Source organism: Cryptomeria japonica, chromosome 5 (genome assembly GCF_030272615.1).
Source record: "Cryptomeria japonica chromosome 5, Sugi_1.0, whole genome shotgun sequence".
Lineage (NCBI taxonomy): Eukaryota > Viridiplantae > Streptophyta > Pinopsida > Cupressales > Cupressaceae > Cryptomeria > Cryptomeria japonica.
The window spans coordinates 846,301,944-846,320,648 of NC_081409.1; the positions used below are offsets into that span (position 1 = coordinate 846,301,944).

General features: G+C 38.3%; 1 protein-coding gene across 6 annotated transcripts in view; it reads right to left on the reverse strand.

Annotated features, from left to right (window-relative positions):
• Positions 1–18,705, reverse strand: part of LOC131072453 (protein NUCLEOLAR FACTOR 1) — a 250,588-nt gene that overhangs the window by 135,411 nt on the left and 96,472 nt on the right. For all 6 annotated transcript variants that reach the window (XR_009372778.1, XM_058008619.2, XM_058008617.2 and 3 more), the window contains exon 8: positions 3,850–3,973. Coding sequence is in view for 5 of the 6 variants with exons in the window: in XM_058008619.2 (XP_057864602.2) it covers positions 3,850–3,973 (124 nt within the window). In the remaining variant the exon portion in view is untranslated. The remainder of the gene's footprint in view (positions 1–3,849; positions 3,974–18,705) is intronic.

Genomic DNA, 18,705 nt, shown 5'->3' on the forward strand with positions numbered 1-18,705 from the left:
CCTTATCTCTTACGTTATGTTCAGCATCCTTCATCTCAACAGTAGTAATTGGTCCATTCTGAGGAACATTGTAGACATTTTTTGTAATCTTCCAATACTTATCTCCAAGACACTTCAAATGAACTTCCATCCGGTCCTTCCAAACAAGTATAATTGCTTCCATCAAATCTCGGACTCTCCTTCTTGAACACATAAGTTGCCATCTCGGATCTCCTCAAGCGGTTAAGCTTCTTTTGGAGGATCTAGCTCTGATACCAATTGTTGGCATAAACAATTAAGGAAGACTGAGAGGGAGGGGGGGGTGAATCAGTTTTCACCGGATTAAACAAATTAAGCTCAATCTCAGATCTGATCAACCACAGCAAGAATAAAGATAAAGGCAATAACACCAACACACATAACACCAAGATTTTTGAAGTGGAAAACCTAGTTAAGGGAAAAACCACGATGGGAACCTACCCACAATAAGATGATACTCTGTAGTAGTATGTGTAAATATTACAATGGGGAATGCACATGCATTCAAGCACACTGCCTAGAGCTCATTGCTCAAAATAAGATGATCCAGAAGGCTCCAACCCTCAAGGAAGGTTCACTACCTTACAATAATGTTCAAACTACAATCCGGAATACATGAACTACAAAGCTAGCATCTGCTAATGCCTGATGACATCTAATTAAGCTCATTTGTTTGCCCTTCACCAATCTCTGCTCAATACACCACATCGAATGATGAATTCGTTTGTTCGCACATACACCACTCTCTGTTAATGCAAACACAACATCGACATCCAAATTACATGAATCTAACACCTATTTATACAATTCATCAACCTTGACTACAAGGTCGGCCAAACCCTCAACCCTTAATTACAAATAACATCACACGATACATAAATCAATCACCAAACCAATACAATGTCATATAGATGACATAGCATGGACCTAAACCAAATCCTCGAACACGCATAATCACCGGAAATCTCACCAGGAACAACCGCAACTCGCTACACCATCAGAAATACCGCATAACACGAAGAATATCACTGGATCAACAAAATCACCAATACCGCGCACAAGGATCAATGTGGACCACCAAAACAAATAGGAAACAATTAGAAAACACCAACAAGAACATTAGAACCATCCGCAAGAGCTGCACCAACACCACTTATTCAAATCTTCATCAATCAACACGCTAACTCTCAAGAACACTTAACAACAGCAATTCGGACTAGAAAGATAATTTGCGGAGCACCAAATCACAAACCATCCGAAATGAAGATACACATGAACATCCAAAACATTTTCCCAAATCCGCAACCAAAGATATGATCACAGTGGAGCACAACGGATCAAATACCAGAATCTGCTAACTATTGAACACAGAAGAACAATGTTCAAATCGGAATCCACAACTCAACCAAATCTCTGCATAGCATTATGGAATCAATAAAGAATGAAATAGAGATAATGGAGATACTTCATTACTGAACCACAAATCCTCATCTCCAAAACAAATCAACTCAATGCAATCACCGGAACACCAAACATAGGAATATGTTGACATCAATGACAACAACATATCCTAGTAGCAGCAATATCCAACAAGGCTGTCTCCAAAAGTTCCTTTATCCTAACTCAATAGCCTACAGGAACCAACTGAATATGCTAATGGTCCACAAATTTTGAATTGATTATGAGGGAAACATTATACGTGTGCCTATCAAAGGGATTCAAAACATCAAAGTAGACTTCCAAGATTTTTTTCAAAGGGTTGCAACTTAGTCATGATCAAGGAAAAGCTACAAAACTATCAGATTCATCTAGAGTAACCTATTCAAAAGTCTATTTTTAATCCATGCTAAATATAACTTAAACTATATTTAGTTGTCAACATTTTTTAAAAGAATAGCATATTTTGGGATTTGCTATGTTTGGCCAAAGTTGTTATAGCTTGTGCCATTTTAAGTAATTTGCATTTTTAGAACAAGAAGCGCATGCTATTTTTAGATCATCTATTTTTACTTCTCTTGCTATGCAAGAGATGTGATAAACTTATAGTTTGTCAATTATTCTTGAGTAGAAGTAACAATTGATTTTTTATTATTTTGCTATTATATTTCTAATAGTAATCCTCACACCTACATATTGTTGCAATTGTTATTTATCAAGTATTCAATGTTATTGTTATCCAAAGTTTGTTATTCACTCAGTGGCATTTATTATGTCTATCATGCTTATAAATATCTACCAAGATGTCTCATCATGTGTGTTGAGGGTGAAATTGTTTTGGCAAATTGGCAAGGTTTATCTTGCAGATGAGCTCAAAGGTGTAGATCATGGTTGTATACCGAGTCTTGCATTTAATTTACCACAACATTTGTGTTTATATATTTTAGCTTACTCAAACATGTATGTGTTTATGAATTGTCCAATTTTAAAATTTAACTAAAACAAGCATCTAACCATAGAATTTATTTTGAATCAATAAGCATAAAATATTTTGCCTTGTGTTGGAAGAGCATTTCAAAATTTTACACTGGGCAAACCCAAAAAGACAAATTTGAAGTTTATTCAATAAGAATGTGAAATACCTTATAAAACATTATAAAGATTTTAAATTGCAAGTACATATTATTCATACTGGGTTATTTTCTATATCATAGGTGGCTTCCCCTTCAAATTCAACAAGTGGTCCTACCATATATCTATTTTGTTTTTATGTTGCACTAAAAGGTGCAAATCAAATCACTAACATCTACTATAATATACCATTTTAAGGCCATGAAATCAGCTTTAGCATAGGCATATGATTATCCCATGATCAAAGATGTTGTGCTAGGGCATGTGGATGTGCAAGAGTTGAATTCTTGATTTCTCAAAGAGATAGTGTGCTAATTCAAGTCCTTATATTTCCTATTCTGATTCAAATCCACAAGTTGGTCATTACTTGCACCAAGCATAATGACCCTAAAAAGAGAAAAATCTACACTAACAGCAATGATATTATAGGGAAATTTAGTGTGCTGATATCCTTGATCAAGCCTCCAGATTGTTGTTTCATGACGAGAAATAAGAGATAAATTAGGATGAATTTGATAACACCTGGAATGATAATCTCATGGCTTAACAGAAAAAAATGGGTAAGCATAGGTTGAAGAAATCCAAAATGCCTAATTAATTGCTCAAAGTCATGAGAAGGAACAAGTTCAAGGAAGAGCCTTTGATCATTCTCACTTTGCTCGATGCATGACTAAACAATTCATTGAGAAATATTCATAACACGAGTTGGGAATACACAATACAATCCATATGTATACCTAAATAAGCAAGGACGCACTATACTACTTACTACAAAACACTTTGGGTACAAATAGGGACACACTCAAGTATTTGCACTAGACGATAGCAAAAATTACCTCAAATGCTTCTTTAGTAAGAATGGCCTCATTGGAATTATATGAACAATGATACATACTATTGATCATAAAAATAACTCCATATGCAAATACGGACACTCCACCTAATCTCATTTATTCCTCACCATACCCATTCTACATGTGTGTTACAACTTACAACAATTCAACAGAAATAGGTAAACTATTAGTTTAACCTAGTAACTATACCAAGTAGTAACAATAGATTTAAATGTATTTATATGTTTAAATCTATCCACTAGCTATGATTTAATAATTCTTAACACATCCATTTCACCAAAATTACCACCTTAAGCTTCAGGGATTTACCACTATAATATATTTCACCAAAGCAAAACTTTCCATTGTAAAACCATGCTTCATATTAAATAAGCAAGATTTATATTTCAAAAAATGCCCCAAAACTTACAAAGAGAAAAAAATTGGCTTTGCATAGCAGAAGTGAAATTGCAGCACTCTGCCCTTTTATAAATAGTTTGCCACTGTGATTGTAGACTCAACTTCACGCTATAACTTGCAAGTTTGTCATCATCCTGCAAGAAAACAAAAGAGCAAATTTGAGTACAATAATACTCATCAACAATAATACCCTATTTAGAAAGGGTGTGTTTACATATGCAGTGTACTCGAACACCCCAGGATAATATAGGAAAGAAACTCTCCAAGACAAAGATTCTAACACAGTTGTCCAATCTAGGACTGCAATCTATTCATTTACCATATAACACAAATGGAACAGCATGTACAGTAAATTGTTCTTCAAATTATTAGAGGAAGCTCCCTTTTCAACCTGGAATCTAAGGATTTTGAGTATGCAATACAAACAAAATTAAATTAAAACTTAACAGCACAACTGCACTAGATGCAAGATTTCATACCTTTAAAACTATCTACTGCAGAAAGAGATTCAATTAAACGAGGAATGCAAGGAATTTTCAGCTAAACACAGAGGTTGAAAATAACAAGCAAAACATGATTTGAGTTGCAGTGGACATAAACTAAGACTATGATGCATTAAGCACAAAAAAATTGTATACACAATTACATATCTACTTCAGACTGTTGAGACATGGACCAGCTAGGACTCGAACCTAGGACCTTCCACATGCTGCTGGAGTGCTCTACCACTGAGCTACTGGCCCTTCTTGGACCAGTCCATCGTCAGTCCGGGTGTGGCTTATTTCCAACACCAACACCCCCCCTTAAGCCACACCTCTCGTGTGCTTGGGGCTCCTAGCCTGGACCTGGCTCTGATACCATGTTGAGACATGGACCAGCTAGGACTTGAACCTAGGACCTTCCATACGCTGCTAGAGTGCTCTACCACTGAGCTACTGGCCCTTCTTGGACCAGTACAATCATCGGTCCGGGTGTGGCTTATTTTCCAACACCAACACAGACAAATATTGCAAAACAAGGATTACAAAGATCATCAGATTGTACTTAACACAAAACGACCTAACATAAAAGCACTGGACTCAGTGAACAGTAACATCAATAACAAGTTGGCATTAACATTACAATTAAGAAATCCATGTGCAAAATGGCACTTATTTATAAGGTTTACAAAGCTATTGCAAAAAAATATACTAAAAACTAACTACACTCTACTCTAGGAACTATCTGTTTGCATGCAATACAGGTTTTATACAAAATTCTACTCACTAATTCTAAAACTGAACTCCAGCAATCTCCTAATGATCTATCGAAAGAAATCATTAAAAGCACACATTTAATAAAGCCTGCTAAAAATAATGAAAGCTATAAATAACTCTGGCTGGAAATAGCAAATCCAAAATATGTTTTTCTTTCCAAAACTGATGAAAGCTAAAAATGGTGCAGACTGTTCTTAACATGGGCTGAAATAAGAGCATATTAGCAGGCGGCTGAAAGTTTTCCCATATTGATCATGGCAGAATTCTGAAGATCCTATAAAATCCTGACGATTTCCTTGATACATTGAATCTGAGCACTCTTTTTTTTTATTAATGTTTACTCATCTATCTCCAACCATCTCGAATGTTTTCCCTTGTGTTGATCAGGCAGAATTCTGAGAATCCTGACAATTTCCTTTATGTGTTGAATCTGAGCACTATTTTCTTCGATTGATCTCTACTCATCTATCTCCAACCATGTTAAATGTTTTTAGTTGCAAGTATGTTTCTTTTAAGCCTCAAACCTGTCTTCTTTGATGGGCAAAATTCTGTACTTCTATTGTGGCAAGATGTCTTTCAAACTCCACTAACAAACTGTTCTTATGACCAATTTCACTTCAAAAATGGTGATGATCAATAGAAGAAAATAAGAAAATGAAGTGAATAGAGTGATATCCCAACTGTTGTCTTGTCGTTTATCTGACTTCACTTCAATTCTAGCATTCTGCTGATGAAAAGACTATCAAAACCATGCAAAACTGAATAGGTCTGATGCTATTGTATCCTGCTGACAATGTGATTCTGCTGTAGCTTAATTTAAATACCACCCTTCTTCAAAATAGAAACAAGTATCTTCTAAAACATACCACCACTTTGCTTTACTATAAAGAAGTAATCTTCAAATTAGTTGCTGTACTTTATTTATAAATGATTTGCTTCACTTTGAAAAATCATTCTATTTGAAAATTGGCACCACTTCACTTATTGATGGATGATTTGTCTTTTTCTGGAGCTGGTCAGGCAGTTGGATAAACACTCCTCTTCTTTTTCCTTTTTTAAAAAGAACCTCATTATGTTAGATGAAAATCAAAGTGTATATGTTCAGCTGTGCCAGGCTTGAAAGCTATTAGTCCAAGCATAGGCAATATAGAGAGCAGGATACATAGTAGAATTCATTGGGACAAATCAAAATCTAGAATCTTTGTCAAATCATATTGAAGCTTGGTTGACCACCACTAAGGGGGCACACCATAACAAATAAGGTTGGAGTTGACAAGAGCCCAATTGGCTAGCTAGCCCATCTGCTACTTTATTGTGTTCCCTAGGAACATGGCTGAATTGAACCTCCTTGAACTTGTCCTGCAAGCTTTGAATCTTCCCCAACTCTCTTGCTATTCGCCAATCTTTACTATGGAATCCTTTAGGATCAGATGAAAAGCTGACAATTATCTTTTTGTCAAATTCAATTTGAATATTTTGCTGCCCAATTTTGAAAGCCTCTTGCATTCCATTGTAAACAGCTTTGATGTCTGCTAGATTATTTCTTTGTATGTCTGAGTTTTTCAACAAAGAAGTGTTAATGCATGATAGCTTCGGTAAGATAAATGATTGAATGAGAGATAAATGAAGTCTCTCATTCAATCATTTATCCTATCGATAATTATGATGAAAAACTTCAAGCTATCAAGAAGTGAAGAAATTGCTGGCTGCCCGCATCATCTTTCTAGTGCGACATTCTACCTGGGTCGCTAACCTAGTTCCCGTAAGGAAGAAGAGCGGCGAAATCAGATTGTGTGTTGACTTCAGCAATCTAAATAGAGCATCAGAAAAAGATACTTACCCGATACCCTCTCTTGATGAGGTCCTGCAAATGGTCAATGGATCCCAGATGATGTCTTTCCTAGATGGTTACTCCGGGTACAACCAAGTAATGGTCGAGTATGAAGACCGACTCAAGACTGCATTCACCACCAAGTGGGGAATATTTGCTTATCGAAGAATGCCTTTTGGTTTGATCAACGCAGGAGCTACATTTCAACGCGCCATGGACGTCACATTCAAAGATCTTGTAGGCCGCTGCATCATTATTTATATGGATGACTTGACCGTTTTCTCAAAGCAAAGGGCGGATCATGTGAGTGACCTACGAAAAGTTTTTCAGCACTGTCGTCAATTCGGGATATCTCTAAATCCCAAAAAATGTATGTTCGGCATGACCGAAGGAAAGCTCCTCGGCCATGTTATATCAGAAAAGGGCATATCAATCGACCTTGATAGGATCAAAGCCATACTACAGATCAATCTCCCCGCAAGCAAAAAAGAACTTTAAGTCATATTTTGGGAAGATAAATTTTGTCAGAAAATTTATAACTAGGTTTGCTGAAATGGTTCGCCGTCTCAACGATATGCTAAAGAAAGATGCCAAGATAGAGTGGACCCTAGTGACCAAAAAGGCGTTCGAAGAAATCAAGCAAGCTATCGTCCAGGCGCCGGTTTTGGTAAGCCCCGACTACCTGTTGTGACCATTTCACACATCGCCCCATCGCAAATGGGGACCCCCTCTTTTTGCTTGTCTTTCGCTCGTTTTTGCTTTCGTTTTTAGGATTTTGCTAGTTAGTTAGTCGTCTGGATTTAGGGCCAAGCCTTAGGGTTTTAAATTTTGTCTTTTCAAGCCAAAATCCAGTCGTTTTTGAGAGCTTTTGAGCTTCCTTTTCTAGGATGCAAATTTTGAATGCAATGAATTCGCCAAAATGGTCTAATTTTCAATAGGAATGTTAATGCAGAGCTTAAATTTGTCTAAGTATTGAAAGTGAAATGTGAATTTTTGTCCGATTGAATATTTTGACCAAATTTTGACTTTTTTGATTTTGATCCTGGGCATTGGAATTGATTTGTTTTCGCCTCGTGAAGTGTTAAAATGTGAAAAATCATGTTATTTTGGCCTGTAGGAGCAAAATCGCTCCTGTCCCTCAGTGAAAGACGGGAGCTCATTTTCAAATATCTCATCATCCCTGCAGAGTCCAGACAAATTTCAAGTTGGAAGTGATGGAGAACGGCGATATCTTTCCATTGAATATAAATTGAAGATTTTCATGAGCACAGAAATGCCTCCAGGAGCAAAATCGCTCCTGTCCCTCAGTGAAGGACCGGAGCTATAATTCAAATTTCGCCTTGTCCTTGCAAGATTTTGATGACTTAATGATTTGAGGACGTCCAAAGGAAGATGCTTTGCCAAATGAATATAATTTGAGATGCAAAAACGAAGGAGAAAGACCTATATTGACCAAATCGCTCCTGTCCCTCTCCAAGGGACCAGGGCGAGGTACCTTGTAGCTCCCGTCCCTCTCCCAAGGACCAGAGCGATTTCCTTCATTATGCAAAATCCAGACAAAGGTCAAGGCAAGTTTACGTTCAAAAACAAGGGAAAACATGAGATAAATGCGTTGAATATAAATTGAAGATTTTTGGGACGTCCACAAAGGTTCTAAATGCCTAGTTCGCTCCTGTCCCTCAGGAAGGGACCAGAGCGATTTTTGATATAATTGATTTTCTTGCAAAGTTACAAACAATGTCAAAGCATGAACGAATAGAATGAAGAAGGACGAGTCCGTTGAATATAAATTTGGAACCTGGCAAAGTGAGATAAAGGCTACAAAAGGAGGATCGCTCCTATCCCTCTCCAAGGGACAAGGGCGATACAAAGATGATGTTGCTTCCTACGCAAGTTCAAAGATGATCCAAGTTAAGACAAGGTGGCGGGGGACACTTCAAGATTTTTTTTAGCAAGCACAAACATTCAAAGGTCGTTACAATGATGAAATTCGCACCCTATAGCCTAGATCGCTCTTGTCCCTCAGGAAGGGACCAGGGCGATGTTGAATGCATTGGCCATTTCATGCAAAATTTACGTAAGGACAAGACTTCGCAATGTTTTAGAGGGTCCAAGGCATCGTATGAAGATAATTCGCAAGGGTTTTCAACGTCCAAACATCGCCAAACAATGTAAAAGCCTCACATCGCTCCTGTCCTTTGGACAAGGACCAGGGCGATCTTATCAAAACACTCACGTTCCTTCAAGATCAAAGCAAAGCGAGGTTAGGAAGAGCGAAGGACGGCGTCTAGAGGACATTGCAAAGGAGATCAAAGTGTAAAGTTGCCAAGGTCAAGGAAAAGGACATGGATCGCTCCTGTCCCTCTCCAAGGGACAAGGGCGATGACCCCTTAAAATGACCAAACACATAATGAAGACAAATGAATCAAGCGCAAAAGGAACAAGTAAAGTATGTTATTCGCCAACAATGAAAGATCGAAATTAAAAGATGCAAGATGAACGTGAAAAACATGGATCGCTCCTGTCCTTTGGACAAGGACCAGGGCGATGTACACTCAAAAGGCACTTAAGCACACATGCAAGATGATCAAATGCGAAGAACCCATCGAGATGATCGATTTTCAACGTGGAGATGAAGGAGTTGAACGTAAGAAATGCAAAAATCGAGACCAAAGTCATGGATCGCTCCTGTCCCTCTCCAAGGGACCAGAGCGATGAGGTACGTCCCTTTGTTTTCCAGTTTTGGCGCCAAATTAAACAATTCGAATTTTCCTCAAATGCTAAATCGATTTAAAAATTGAATATCCATTTTATTTAGTATTTAATATGGCGTTATCTTTTATTAATTATTTTTTTTGCCTTTATTTAAAAATCGAAATTCACATTTAAAAAAACGCAAGGCATTAATAATTAATTATTTAATTAATATAAAAATCGATTTGAAGCGCCCAATTAAGCAAGTCGGCCTTGTTATTTTATTGCAAATCATTTAAAAAATGGTTTTATTTATTCAAGTCGGCCAAAGTGGGTAAAAGGATGAGCGCGCTATATATGAAGGGTGAGAGATTTCATTTTTACATAATCATTTTTACCTTTCTTCATGCGAATTGAGGAGAGGCGAATATAGTGCGAAGTGTGTTCAAAGGTGGTGCGAATTCAAACCAAGGGTGGCGCTTAGTTATCAAAGGGTGGTGCGAATTTGAAGACCACACCAAATGCGAACTTGAGGATACATTAAGGCGAATTTGCTAAAGACTTGGAGGATTTGTTTGAGCGATTTGTCAAGGACAAATTTGAAGATCATTTAAGACCACGTCTAAGGCGATACTTGAAGATCACATTCACTCCAAAGGTGGCAAAGTCAATTTTGAGGAGATCATATTGAAGATTATTTTATACCTCAATTTTGCCTAGGCGAATTTTGTTTTTGCATTCTAGAGTTAGCTCTCTATTCAGGTATGGCGATTTATTATTATTGCTTTATTTATTCGTCGTCATATTTTAAATTTTGAAATCTTGAGTTTTGAATTTCTAAGCTCAATCGTTTATTTTAGGAAATGATAACTCTAAAGACTTATCATGAGGTTTCCTAAAAGCTTTTCTCTCTTATTTACGCTATTTATTGCAAAATCTATTTCTTATAATGAAATGTTGTGTAGGTATGGCGACCCCAAAGGCGGGAGCATCCACCAGCCGCTCGGCTCTCATGAAAGAAGATCAGAAGACCGAAGAAGTGGAGACCAAGATCGTGTCGAAGTGGAGCAACATTGGAGATACCAACTTGGGGAACTTTAGCACTAAGAAGTTCCGAGAGGTCCCTTACATTGGCAAGCCATCACCTGTCGCCCGGAGAATAATAGAGAGTGGCATCATCAAGGCGGCCGGTTTTCCTCCAGCTATTCAGTGCCACGAGTTGATGATCGAGTGTGCCCGTCACTACAATCCACAGTCCAGGACAATTGTGTCCAACGAGGGAAACACTTTGGCGTACCTTTCAGAGGAAGCCATAAGTGAGGCTTTCCATCTTCCAGAGCACAGGGACATGATATACAAGAGCATCGAAGGAGCCAGATCAGTGTACGATGATGATCCAGATGCTTGCCTAAGCATAATCAACAAGAACTGGCTACTTAAGAGTCGTCCCCGTCTAAGCAAGGTACCTAACACACCACACCGGATTGATTTCCAGGAGGAATACAGAGATTTGATTACCATGCTCAACAGAGTTACAGGAGCACCTCATGCCTTCTATTTTGAGAAATGGATGTTTTACTTCATCCAGGTGATTGTTCAAGGAAAGGGTACGATACATTGGGCTAGGATAATTAGCCATTGCTTAGACGTACAGTTGAGGAGACTCAGGGCTACTAAGTCCTTCCACATGAGTTCATACGTCATCTATGCTTTGATCAGGAGTGTTGAGTACGCAGGACTACCTCACAGAGGAGTGATTGGAAGAGGACCCGGCGAGGTCAGAGCTTGTGAATCCTATACCTACTTGCATCATCCGCCAGGGAAGAACTACAAGTTAGTCAATGACACTTTCACGATGAACATCACAAGGACGTTGCAAGGAGGGATTCACAACAGATTATCTCAGGATGCCCAGGAGCTCATCAAGAGGTACGGTGCTTGGTTCATTCAGTTTCCCAAGTTCACTTACATTAGAGTGCATGGATGTCCTTTACCTCCATACATGTTGCCCAGATATCCGACAGACAGAATTGTGTTACTTGAAGTAACAAGGCAGTTGGCAGCATATGTGAAGGCATTCAGACACAGACATCAGAATGGAGTTCAGGTACCTATTATTTTGGGTAATTCAGTTGAGGTATGTCCTAATATCTTAGCCATGGATGACGCAGAGAAGGAGTTAGCCTTGTATTCTTTTTCATCTTTTGCTTGGAGGAATAGCTTTGATCCCCATGGACATTTAGAGGAGACGGTCGGTAGAAGATTTAAACATGAGCACCAAATTGAAGATTTTATGATGAACCTCCTAGATGATCTTGAAGTGAAACGTAAGATACATTCTAGATTGCCTTTGGATTTCATCAGGAAATGCCGGATTTACAGAGTGGCCGACCAAGCTTAGGACAACGGCAGGCACATCCAATCTTCATATGATAGAGAAAGCAAAACAATTAGTTTGAATTGGAATGAGCCCGAGGCCGTGGATTTAGATGATTTGATGGCACCAGTTTTGTCTTGTACTCGTAGATGGGTAGACGTTCAGCATCAGAAGTTGAGAGAACAAGGCATAGCTATGTCTTTTACTTTGGAAGAAAAACCAGCCGAAGGTGGAGCAAGTGTTAGTGAAGGCAATCCTAATCCTAAGAATTCAGGTGAAGGTAACCTTCGATGTGCCGGTGAGGGCAATCTCCATCCAAGAGGTTCGAAGAGAAAGGAAAGATCAGAAAAGAAAGAGTCTTCCAAGAAAAAGCAAGGTGCCAACAAAGATCAAACACCAGGTACTTCTTCTAGACCAGAGAATAGAGCAGTTCGAGTGGAAGAGTTCATGGAGTTGATGGTACAAAATGACAGGCAGGAGGAAGGACAGGCACAGCATGTTTCGTCAGATGGATCTCTCCAAGACTATGATTTAGAAGAGGATAATGAAGTAACATCTCCTCCCAGACAAGAAGAAATAGTACATAAAGAAATTCAAGTTCAAGAGACAAGATCGAATATCCCAGATTGGTTGAAGGAAAGATTAACCAAGGTGACCGTAATTGAGGACGAGGACAATGCAATTGATTTAGAGAGCCTTGTTGGACGTTCACATGTGATAACAGAAAAGAAGAAGGCTACAAAGATGTCCAAGATGATTCGAGATGAGACTGGGTCTAGAAAACTGCAGATAGCTACACCGGCAGCAGATAAATATGAGGGTGAGATCCTAGCAGAGGATTATGATATACAAACTTTTGAGTTAGGACCATCCACAGCAGAGCAGACTTTAGATGATGCCACCGACACATTTGAGGCATTGAAGGACAAGTTTAGAGAAGAGGTGGAAAAGAATAGAAAGCTTGAGAGAGAGGTCGGTGCATGGAGGACATATTTCAGTCACATCAATGAACCTTTGGGACGTCAGGATCCAGTTAGGTCACCAGTGCAGGCATTGCCCCTTCAATCGATCAATGAAGCAGAAAGATTCAGGAACCTGGTCCAGCGTACATGTAGTTGGATGGATAGATCTCATACAGTGGCCATAGAGTTTGTTACAAGGATGTCGAAGATCATTCATCAGGCTATCCAAGTTCTTGAGATAATCCACAGATTGATGGCAATAGTAGCTGCATTTGCCCATACCAAGGACGTTGTCATCCCTGTCTTGAAAGTAATAAGACATACATCCAGAAGAATTTTAGCGCAGGAGAGGATCTTAGAAGGTGATTCTCACAGTTTGTTTCAGTGGTCAACCTTACTCCATATAAAGAGTGTTCTCTTCGAGGACATCAGTGTTAGATGTGGTCAAGTTGAGGAGGTGATCAATCCGATCCAGGACAGAGTATTTGAGGTACTTCGTACCATTCTTGGCAGAAGGATCGAGGTCGAGACAGATGTGGATATACAAGAATTTGAGGATAGAATCAAGATCATCTTTCGAAAGGACGCAGATGTTACAGATGAACAGTATGATCAGATGTATGCCACCATGCTCCTGATTGATAGAACAAAGGAACTTGAACCTACTTGGGACACAGCTCTTTTAGATGCATTCGATCAAGTCATCCACTTAGAAGAGAGTATCAAGAATCTTCCCGAGATTCCAATCACAGAAATCGAAGGAATCGTGACAAAATTCATTGCATATGCTAAGAAAGAGAATCGGAAAGGGAATAAGATTCTAGATGAAAGGTTGTTACAGATGACATGACATCTTATTTCTCATTGGTTGATACCTCCTAGATTTTTGTGCCAAATTTAATATTTGGCTATGTATTTAATATTGTTCAGTAAAAAGGAGGTCATTTGTAACAAACCCTAATTAGGGTTTAGGTGTCATGATCTTGTCCGTTGATTTACTTTCAATCTGGACCTTTCATTGTAACTGGGGATGCTATTTATACCCCCATTTTTCATTTCATTTGATAATAGTTAATAGTCGAATAGCCAGATAAGAGTGAAATAGAGAGATTAGAGTTAGAAGCAATTTTTATTTTGTAGCAAGATTGAGTCTTGAAGAGAGAAATTCAAGCAATTGTTGTATATGATGACTTGGAAATCAATAAAATATTGAAGTTATGGTGTTTTGTTGCAAATTTCTTAAGTTATCTTCATGGTTGTTGGATGTACTTGAATCACGCTCAATCAAAGTAGTTTGTTAATTTGAAAGACTAAGTGTGGGATTTGATATTTGGTAGGATTCGCAATCCAAACCACTAGCTTCTTGCTGATTGTAGGAACGCCTTGCGTGGTCGACTGGAGAACATTTTGAGTCCTTAACCTTCAAGCATTTTCGTATCTAGGATATGTACCTTCGTAGTAGTGTCCTTGGTCTTTGATGCATTGAACATCATTATTACCTTAGAAGATCGCACTAATTTCAATTGAGTTGTTATCTTATGGCAAAATTGAAGTTGGTTGAGTCTTGCCAAATCTCGTTCATGCTAAGTCGTTCGTAGGGTTAGGCTAGATTAGACTTCCTTAAACCCTATCCTTTTGCTATTTTTTTTTTTTTGAAAGTTCCTTTTAGATTAGTAAAATCTTCGAGCCTTTGGAATCCGTAAGACGCCTTGGAGGAAACAGCAAATCACATCATACCACTAAAAAAGCTTGTCCACACGTGGAGACCCCACTAAAAGAACCTTGGAGTCCATCTAACTGATCCTTTTTGCAGATCTTCAGCAGTTAGAGACTATTTTCTCAAGAGAGGATAAGATGCCTTTAGGTATTTTATTCTGTGTATGATCGTGTACAAAATACACGTCAACACTACCTAAGGCCGTTTTACATTTATTCCTTCGCTTCTGAACACACCTGTGCAGCAATCTTAACTAAGCGAAAGGAAGAAGAGGGAGAACACCCGATAGCGTTCATGAGTACTCCGCTGAAGGAGGCCGAACTAAGGTACCCGAACATTGAGAAGCAGGCTTATGCGCTGGTCAAAGCCATCAGGAAATTCTGGCATTATATACTCAGAAGTAAGATACACGCCATAATGCTAGATGTTGCAGTGAAGACATTGTTGATGCAGAATGAGCTAGGTGAAAGGAGAGGCAAATGGGTAACCATCATCCAAGAGTATGATATTGAAATCCAGCCCATGAAGCTAGTACGAGGTCAAGCTCTGACGCAGACCCTCGCATCCGAATGCTCAGGAATCGTGCATCAGCAATATCTGATTGAGCAAGTCTCTCCAGACGAGTGGTATGATGACATAACTTTCTACCTTCTTAATCAGAAATGTCCATCACACCTTAACCCAGTACAGAAAAGGGCACTAAGAATGAAGAGCAGCCGTTTCATGATGCAAGGTGCTATCCTATATCGAAGAAATCACGAGGGCATCTACCTAAGCTGCGTGAATAAAGATGAAGCATGCCAGATTATAGAACAATTCCATACTAAGTTTGGAACAGGTCATGGGTCAGGCTTAGCAACAGCCCACCAGATCCTCAGGGCAGGCTATTATTGGCCTACCTTATTTCGGGACACCCATGAGCATGTTAAGATCTGTCATGTGTGCCAAGTAGCCGCAACAAGGGAGCGAACCCCAGCTATGCCACTCCAACCAGTCATAGAGGTAAAACCATTTGGCCAGTGGGCGCTCGACTTCATAGGTATGATCGACTCGCCCTCTTCTGCGCAACACAGGTACATTCTAACCGCTTCTAATTATTGCACAAGGTGGTCTGAAGCTCAATCATTGAAGCAATGCAATGCTGATGTTGTTATTAAATTTTTAGAAGAAAACATTATTACACGTTTTGGTTGTCCTCACGCTTTAGTCTATGATAATGGTTCCGCTTTTGCATCATTAAAGTTTTCGGATTGGGCCTTTGATTACGGGATTACCTTAAAATTTTCATCTAACTACTATCCCCAAGGTAATGGTTTAGCGGAGTCCACGAACAAGAACCTCCTGCAAGTGATTAAAAAGCTCCTAGACAAGAATCCGAAAGATTGGCACACCCAACTCCGATTTGCCCTTTGGGCAGACCACACCCGATGTAAGGCCGCCATTGGAACTTCACCGGACCACTTGGTATATGGTCTGAGTTGTAGAATTTTACATGAACAGAAAATTTATTTGCAGAAGTTTAATAAAATATACAGCTTGAAAGACCAACTCATTCAATTTCGAAAAATTATGTACTCATGGAGATTTCTAATTACCTAACAAAAGGATTGAAATATAAAAGAGAAATATATAATACCTGACCTTATTTATTGTAGCAGAGACAAATTTCTATATGCATGCACAGTTCTGAGATTGCACTCCATATCAAGTCTGATATAAATCAGTAGCAAGGCGTCTAATACAATAAATAAATAATTTGTCTTGGACTGTCAATAAATACTCTTGCAATTGATGCACAGGTCTGCAATATTAGATTATAGTCTATTTCTTGACCCTTTAACTATATTATCCTCTGTTTGGAGAGACTGACACTTCCTTGAAAGTGTGGACTACAGACGAACCATTCCTCTTCAACAAATGAACTTGCAAGATTCGAACAGCTGACATTTGTCACACCAATGTAAAGGGATTTGTCTAGGTATAGCAACTTATGATTATCACCCCACCATTCATTCATGTCTCACGTCTTAAAAAACCTATCGCTCAGTTCCATTTAGACCCGTCCAGCAATTCCAATGCCATGCACAAACATGTCTCACTAAGATGTATCACTCGGCTACATCAGAAGTCACACCCAGCAAACCATAATATTATTACCATGAAGTCGCCTTTCAATATGCAATTATCCACGCCCAGCTTTACTAATTTATTCTTTTCTCTAGTCTTGGCATCTAAAAATATGTCTTTAAATAACATTAAAACCTCCTCAATACCTAGAAATTGGTCTTGGCACAAGACTTCACCAATTTATTCAAAATCCTATCATTATACCTGTGATTCTGAGTAATCTCTACTGCAGATAACTAAAGTAGATTAGTCTCACTACTGAATCCAGTACCCTTAGGTTTTCCATCCTAGGGTTTCTAGCACCAAAGAAACTCTCCAAGTCCAAATGAGAGAAATAATCCAAGCATGTGAAAATGAGCCATGAAATTTCCTTTATATAACAATCCCCAGAAGCCACTGGAAAATTTTCAATTTCCCACTCTTTTAATAATTTATTTAAACACAGGAAATAAAGTGACCTTATTATTTCACCCTTAATAATACACTTTAGTCACTTTATAAAGCTTATTAAATTAATTAAATAATATTACCCATAAAATAAACTTTATCAGATAATATTAAATAATTCCTTTTTTCCTAAATTTAGCCTTCAAGAATTAAATAGGCTAATTAGTCACTCTGAACTATTCTATAGAAAGGAACATTACATTCACTAAATCTTTTTATCTAGGTGTGCACTAATGAAGACCTTCCCTTTATGTAGAAATCATGCACTTTGAATCTCACCCCTTCCAAGTCATACTTCTAAAATACAATGATGATTTTTGACTCGACATCCCTTCACTCAAGTGTGCACTTGACAACCCAATTTCTCTATTTGCTAATGTAGGTGTGTGCTTGAGAATGTAATCTTGGACTTGATCCCTCTTTACACAAGTGTGCACTTGTGTACTATACTTTCAGCTTTTTTCTTCAATCAGCAATCCACTTGACAACTATATTTAGCAAACTTTTAGACTTTCTAAACACAACTTTAATCCCATTTCATGGGGATATACACCTCAAAAGGGAATCACCACACTTGAGTTTGGGTGAGTCTTTCCTTCAAATAGTGCACCATTACATGCAAATGCTTGAAATTTTGAGTTCCCTTCTATGTCAAGTGCATACTCAACCCCACCCTTAGTAATTTCTTCAATGGCAACTTTCTTTCTCCATCATGACAAAAGTCTTTAAGAGCATCATTCCATGATCCTACAAAAAGATTCAAAAAAGGACAACAAAAGACAACCACCATACAAGGAAGAAGTAAACCAGACTAGTTTAAACACAATTTATATTTAAGCAAACAACCAACTTTAGCTGCAAACTTGACAAAATATTAAAATTGTATATGGGTACAATAACTTTGAGTCCACCATAATAATTGTTGTAAAAAATGGTCAAATATGCCCTATTTTTGCTTCATCCACGTAAGAGATACTGCAAATAAGTTAGAACTACATTGGATATTCACACAAACCAAGCAAGCCTCCTTTGTGTACTTATAAAGTATATAGTAGAAAAAGTTTTGATCTCACCTACCCTTTATATTATACAACAAATGCCATCATCATAACCACACGCATGAACAGCATTTTAGTGGCATCTTTTATACCTAAATAAAATACCTAATGTAATACTAGGAAGTTGGGTTCTCCACAAGAACCCCCCAAGTCCCGATCTAGTTCAAACTAGGTTTGGGTCCGAGTCCAATTCCCTATGGGTTTGGACAAGGTCTGGCCCACAACTTGTGGGTTTGGCCCTGGCGAACTTAGACAAACTTGGGGAGAATTTCGCCGACTTTCAAGAGAATTGAACAAAATTTGACCAAAATGAATTTTTTTTAAAGTTATTTTTCTACCAAAAAGGCAATTCTGACCGCCTCAACCCTAATTTGACCTCTAAAATATCAAAAGGGTA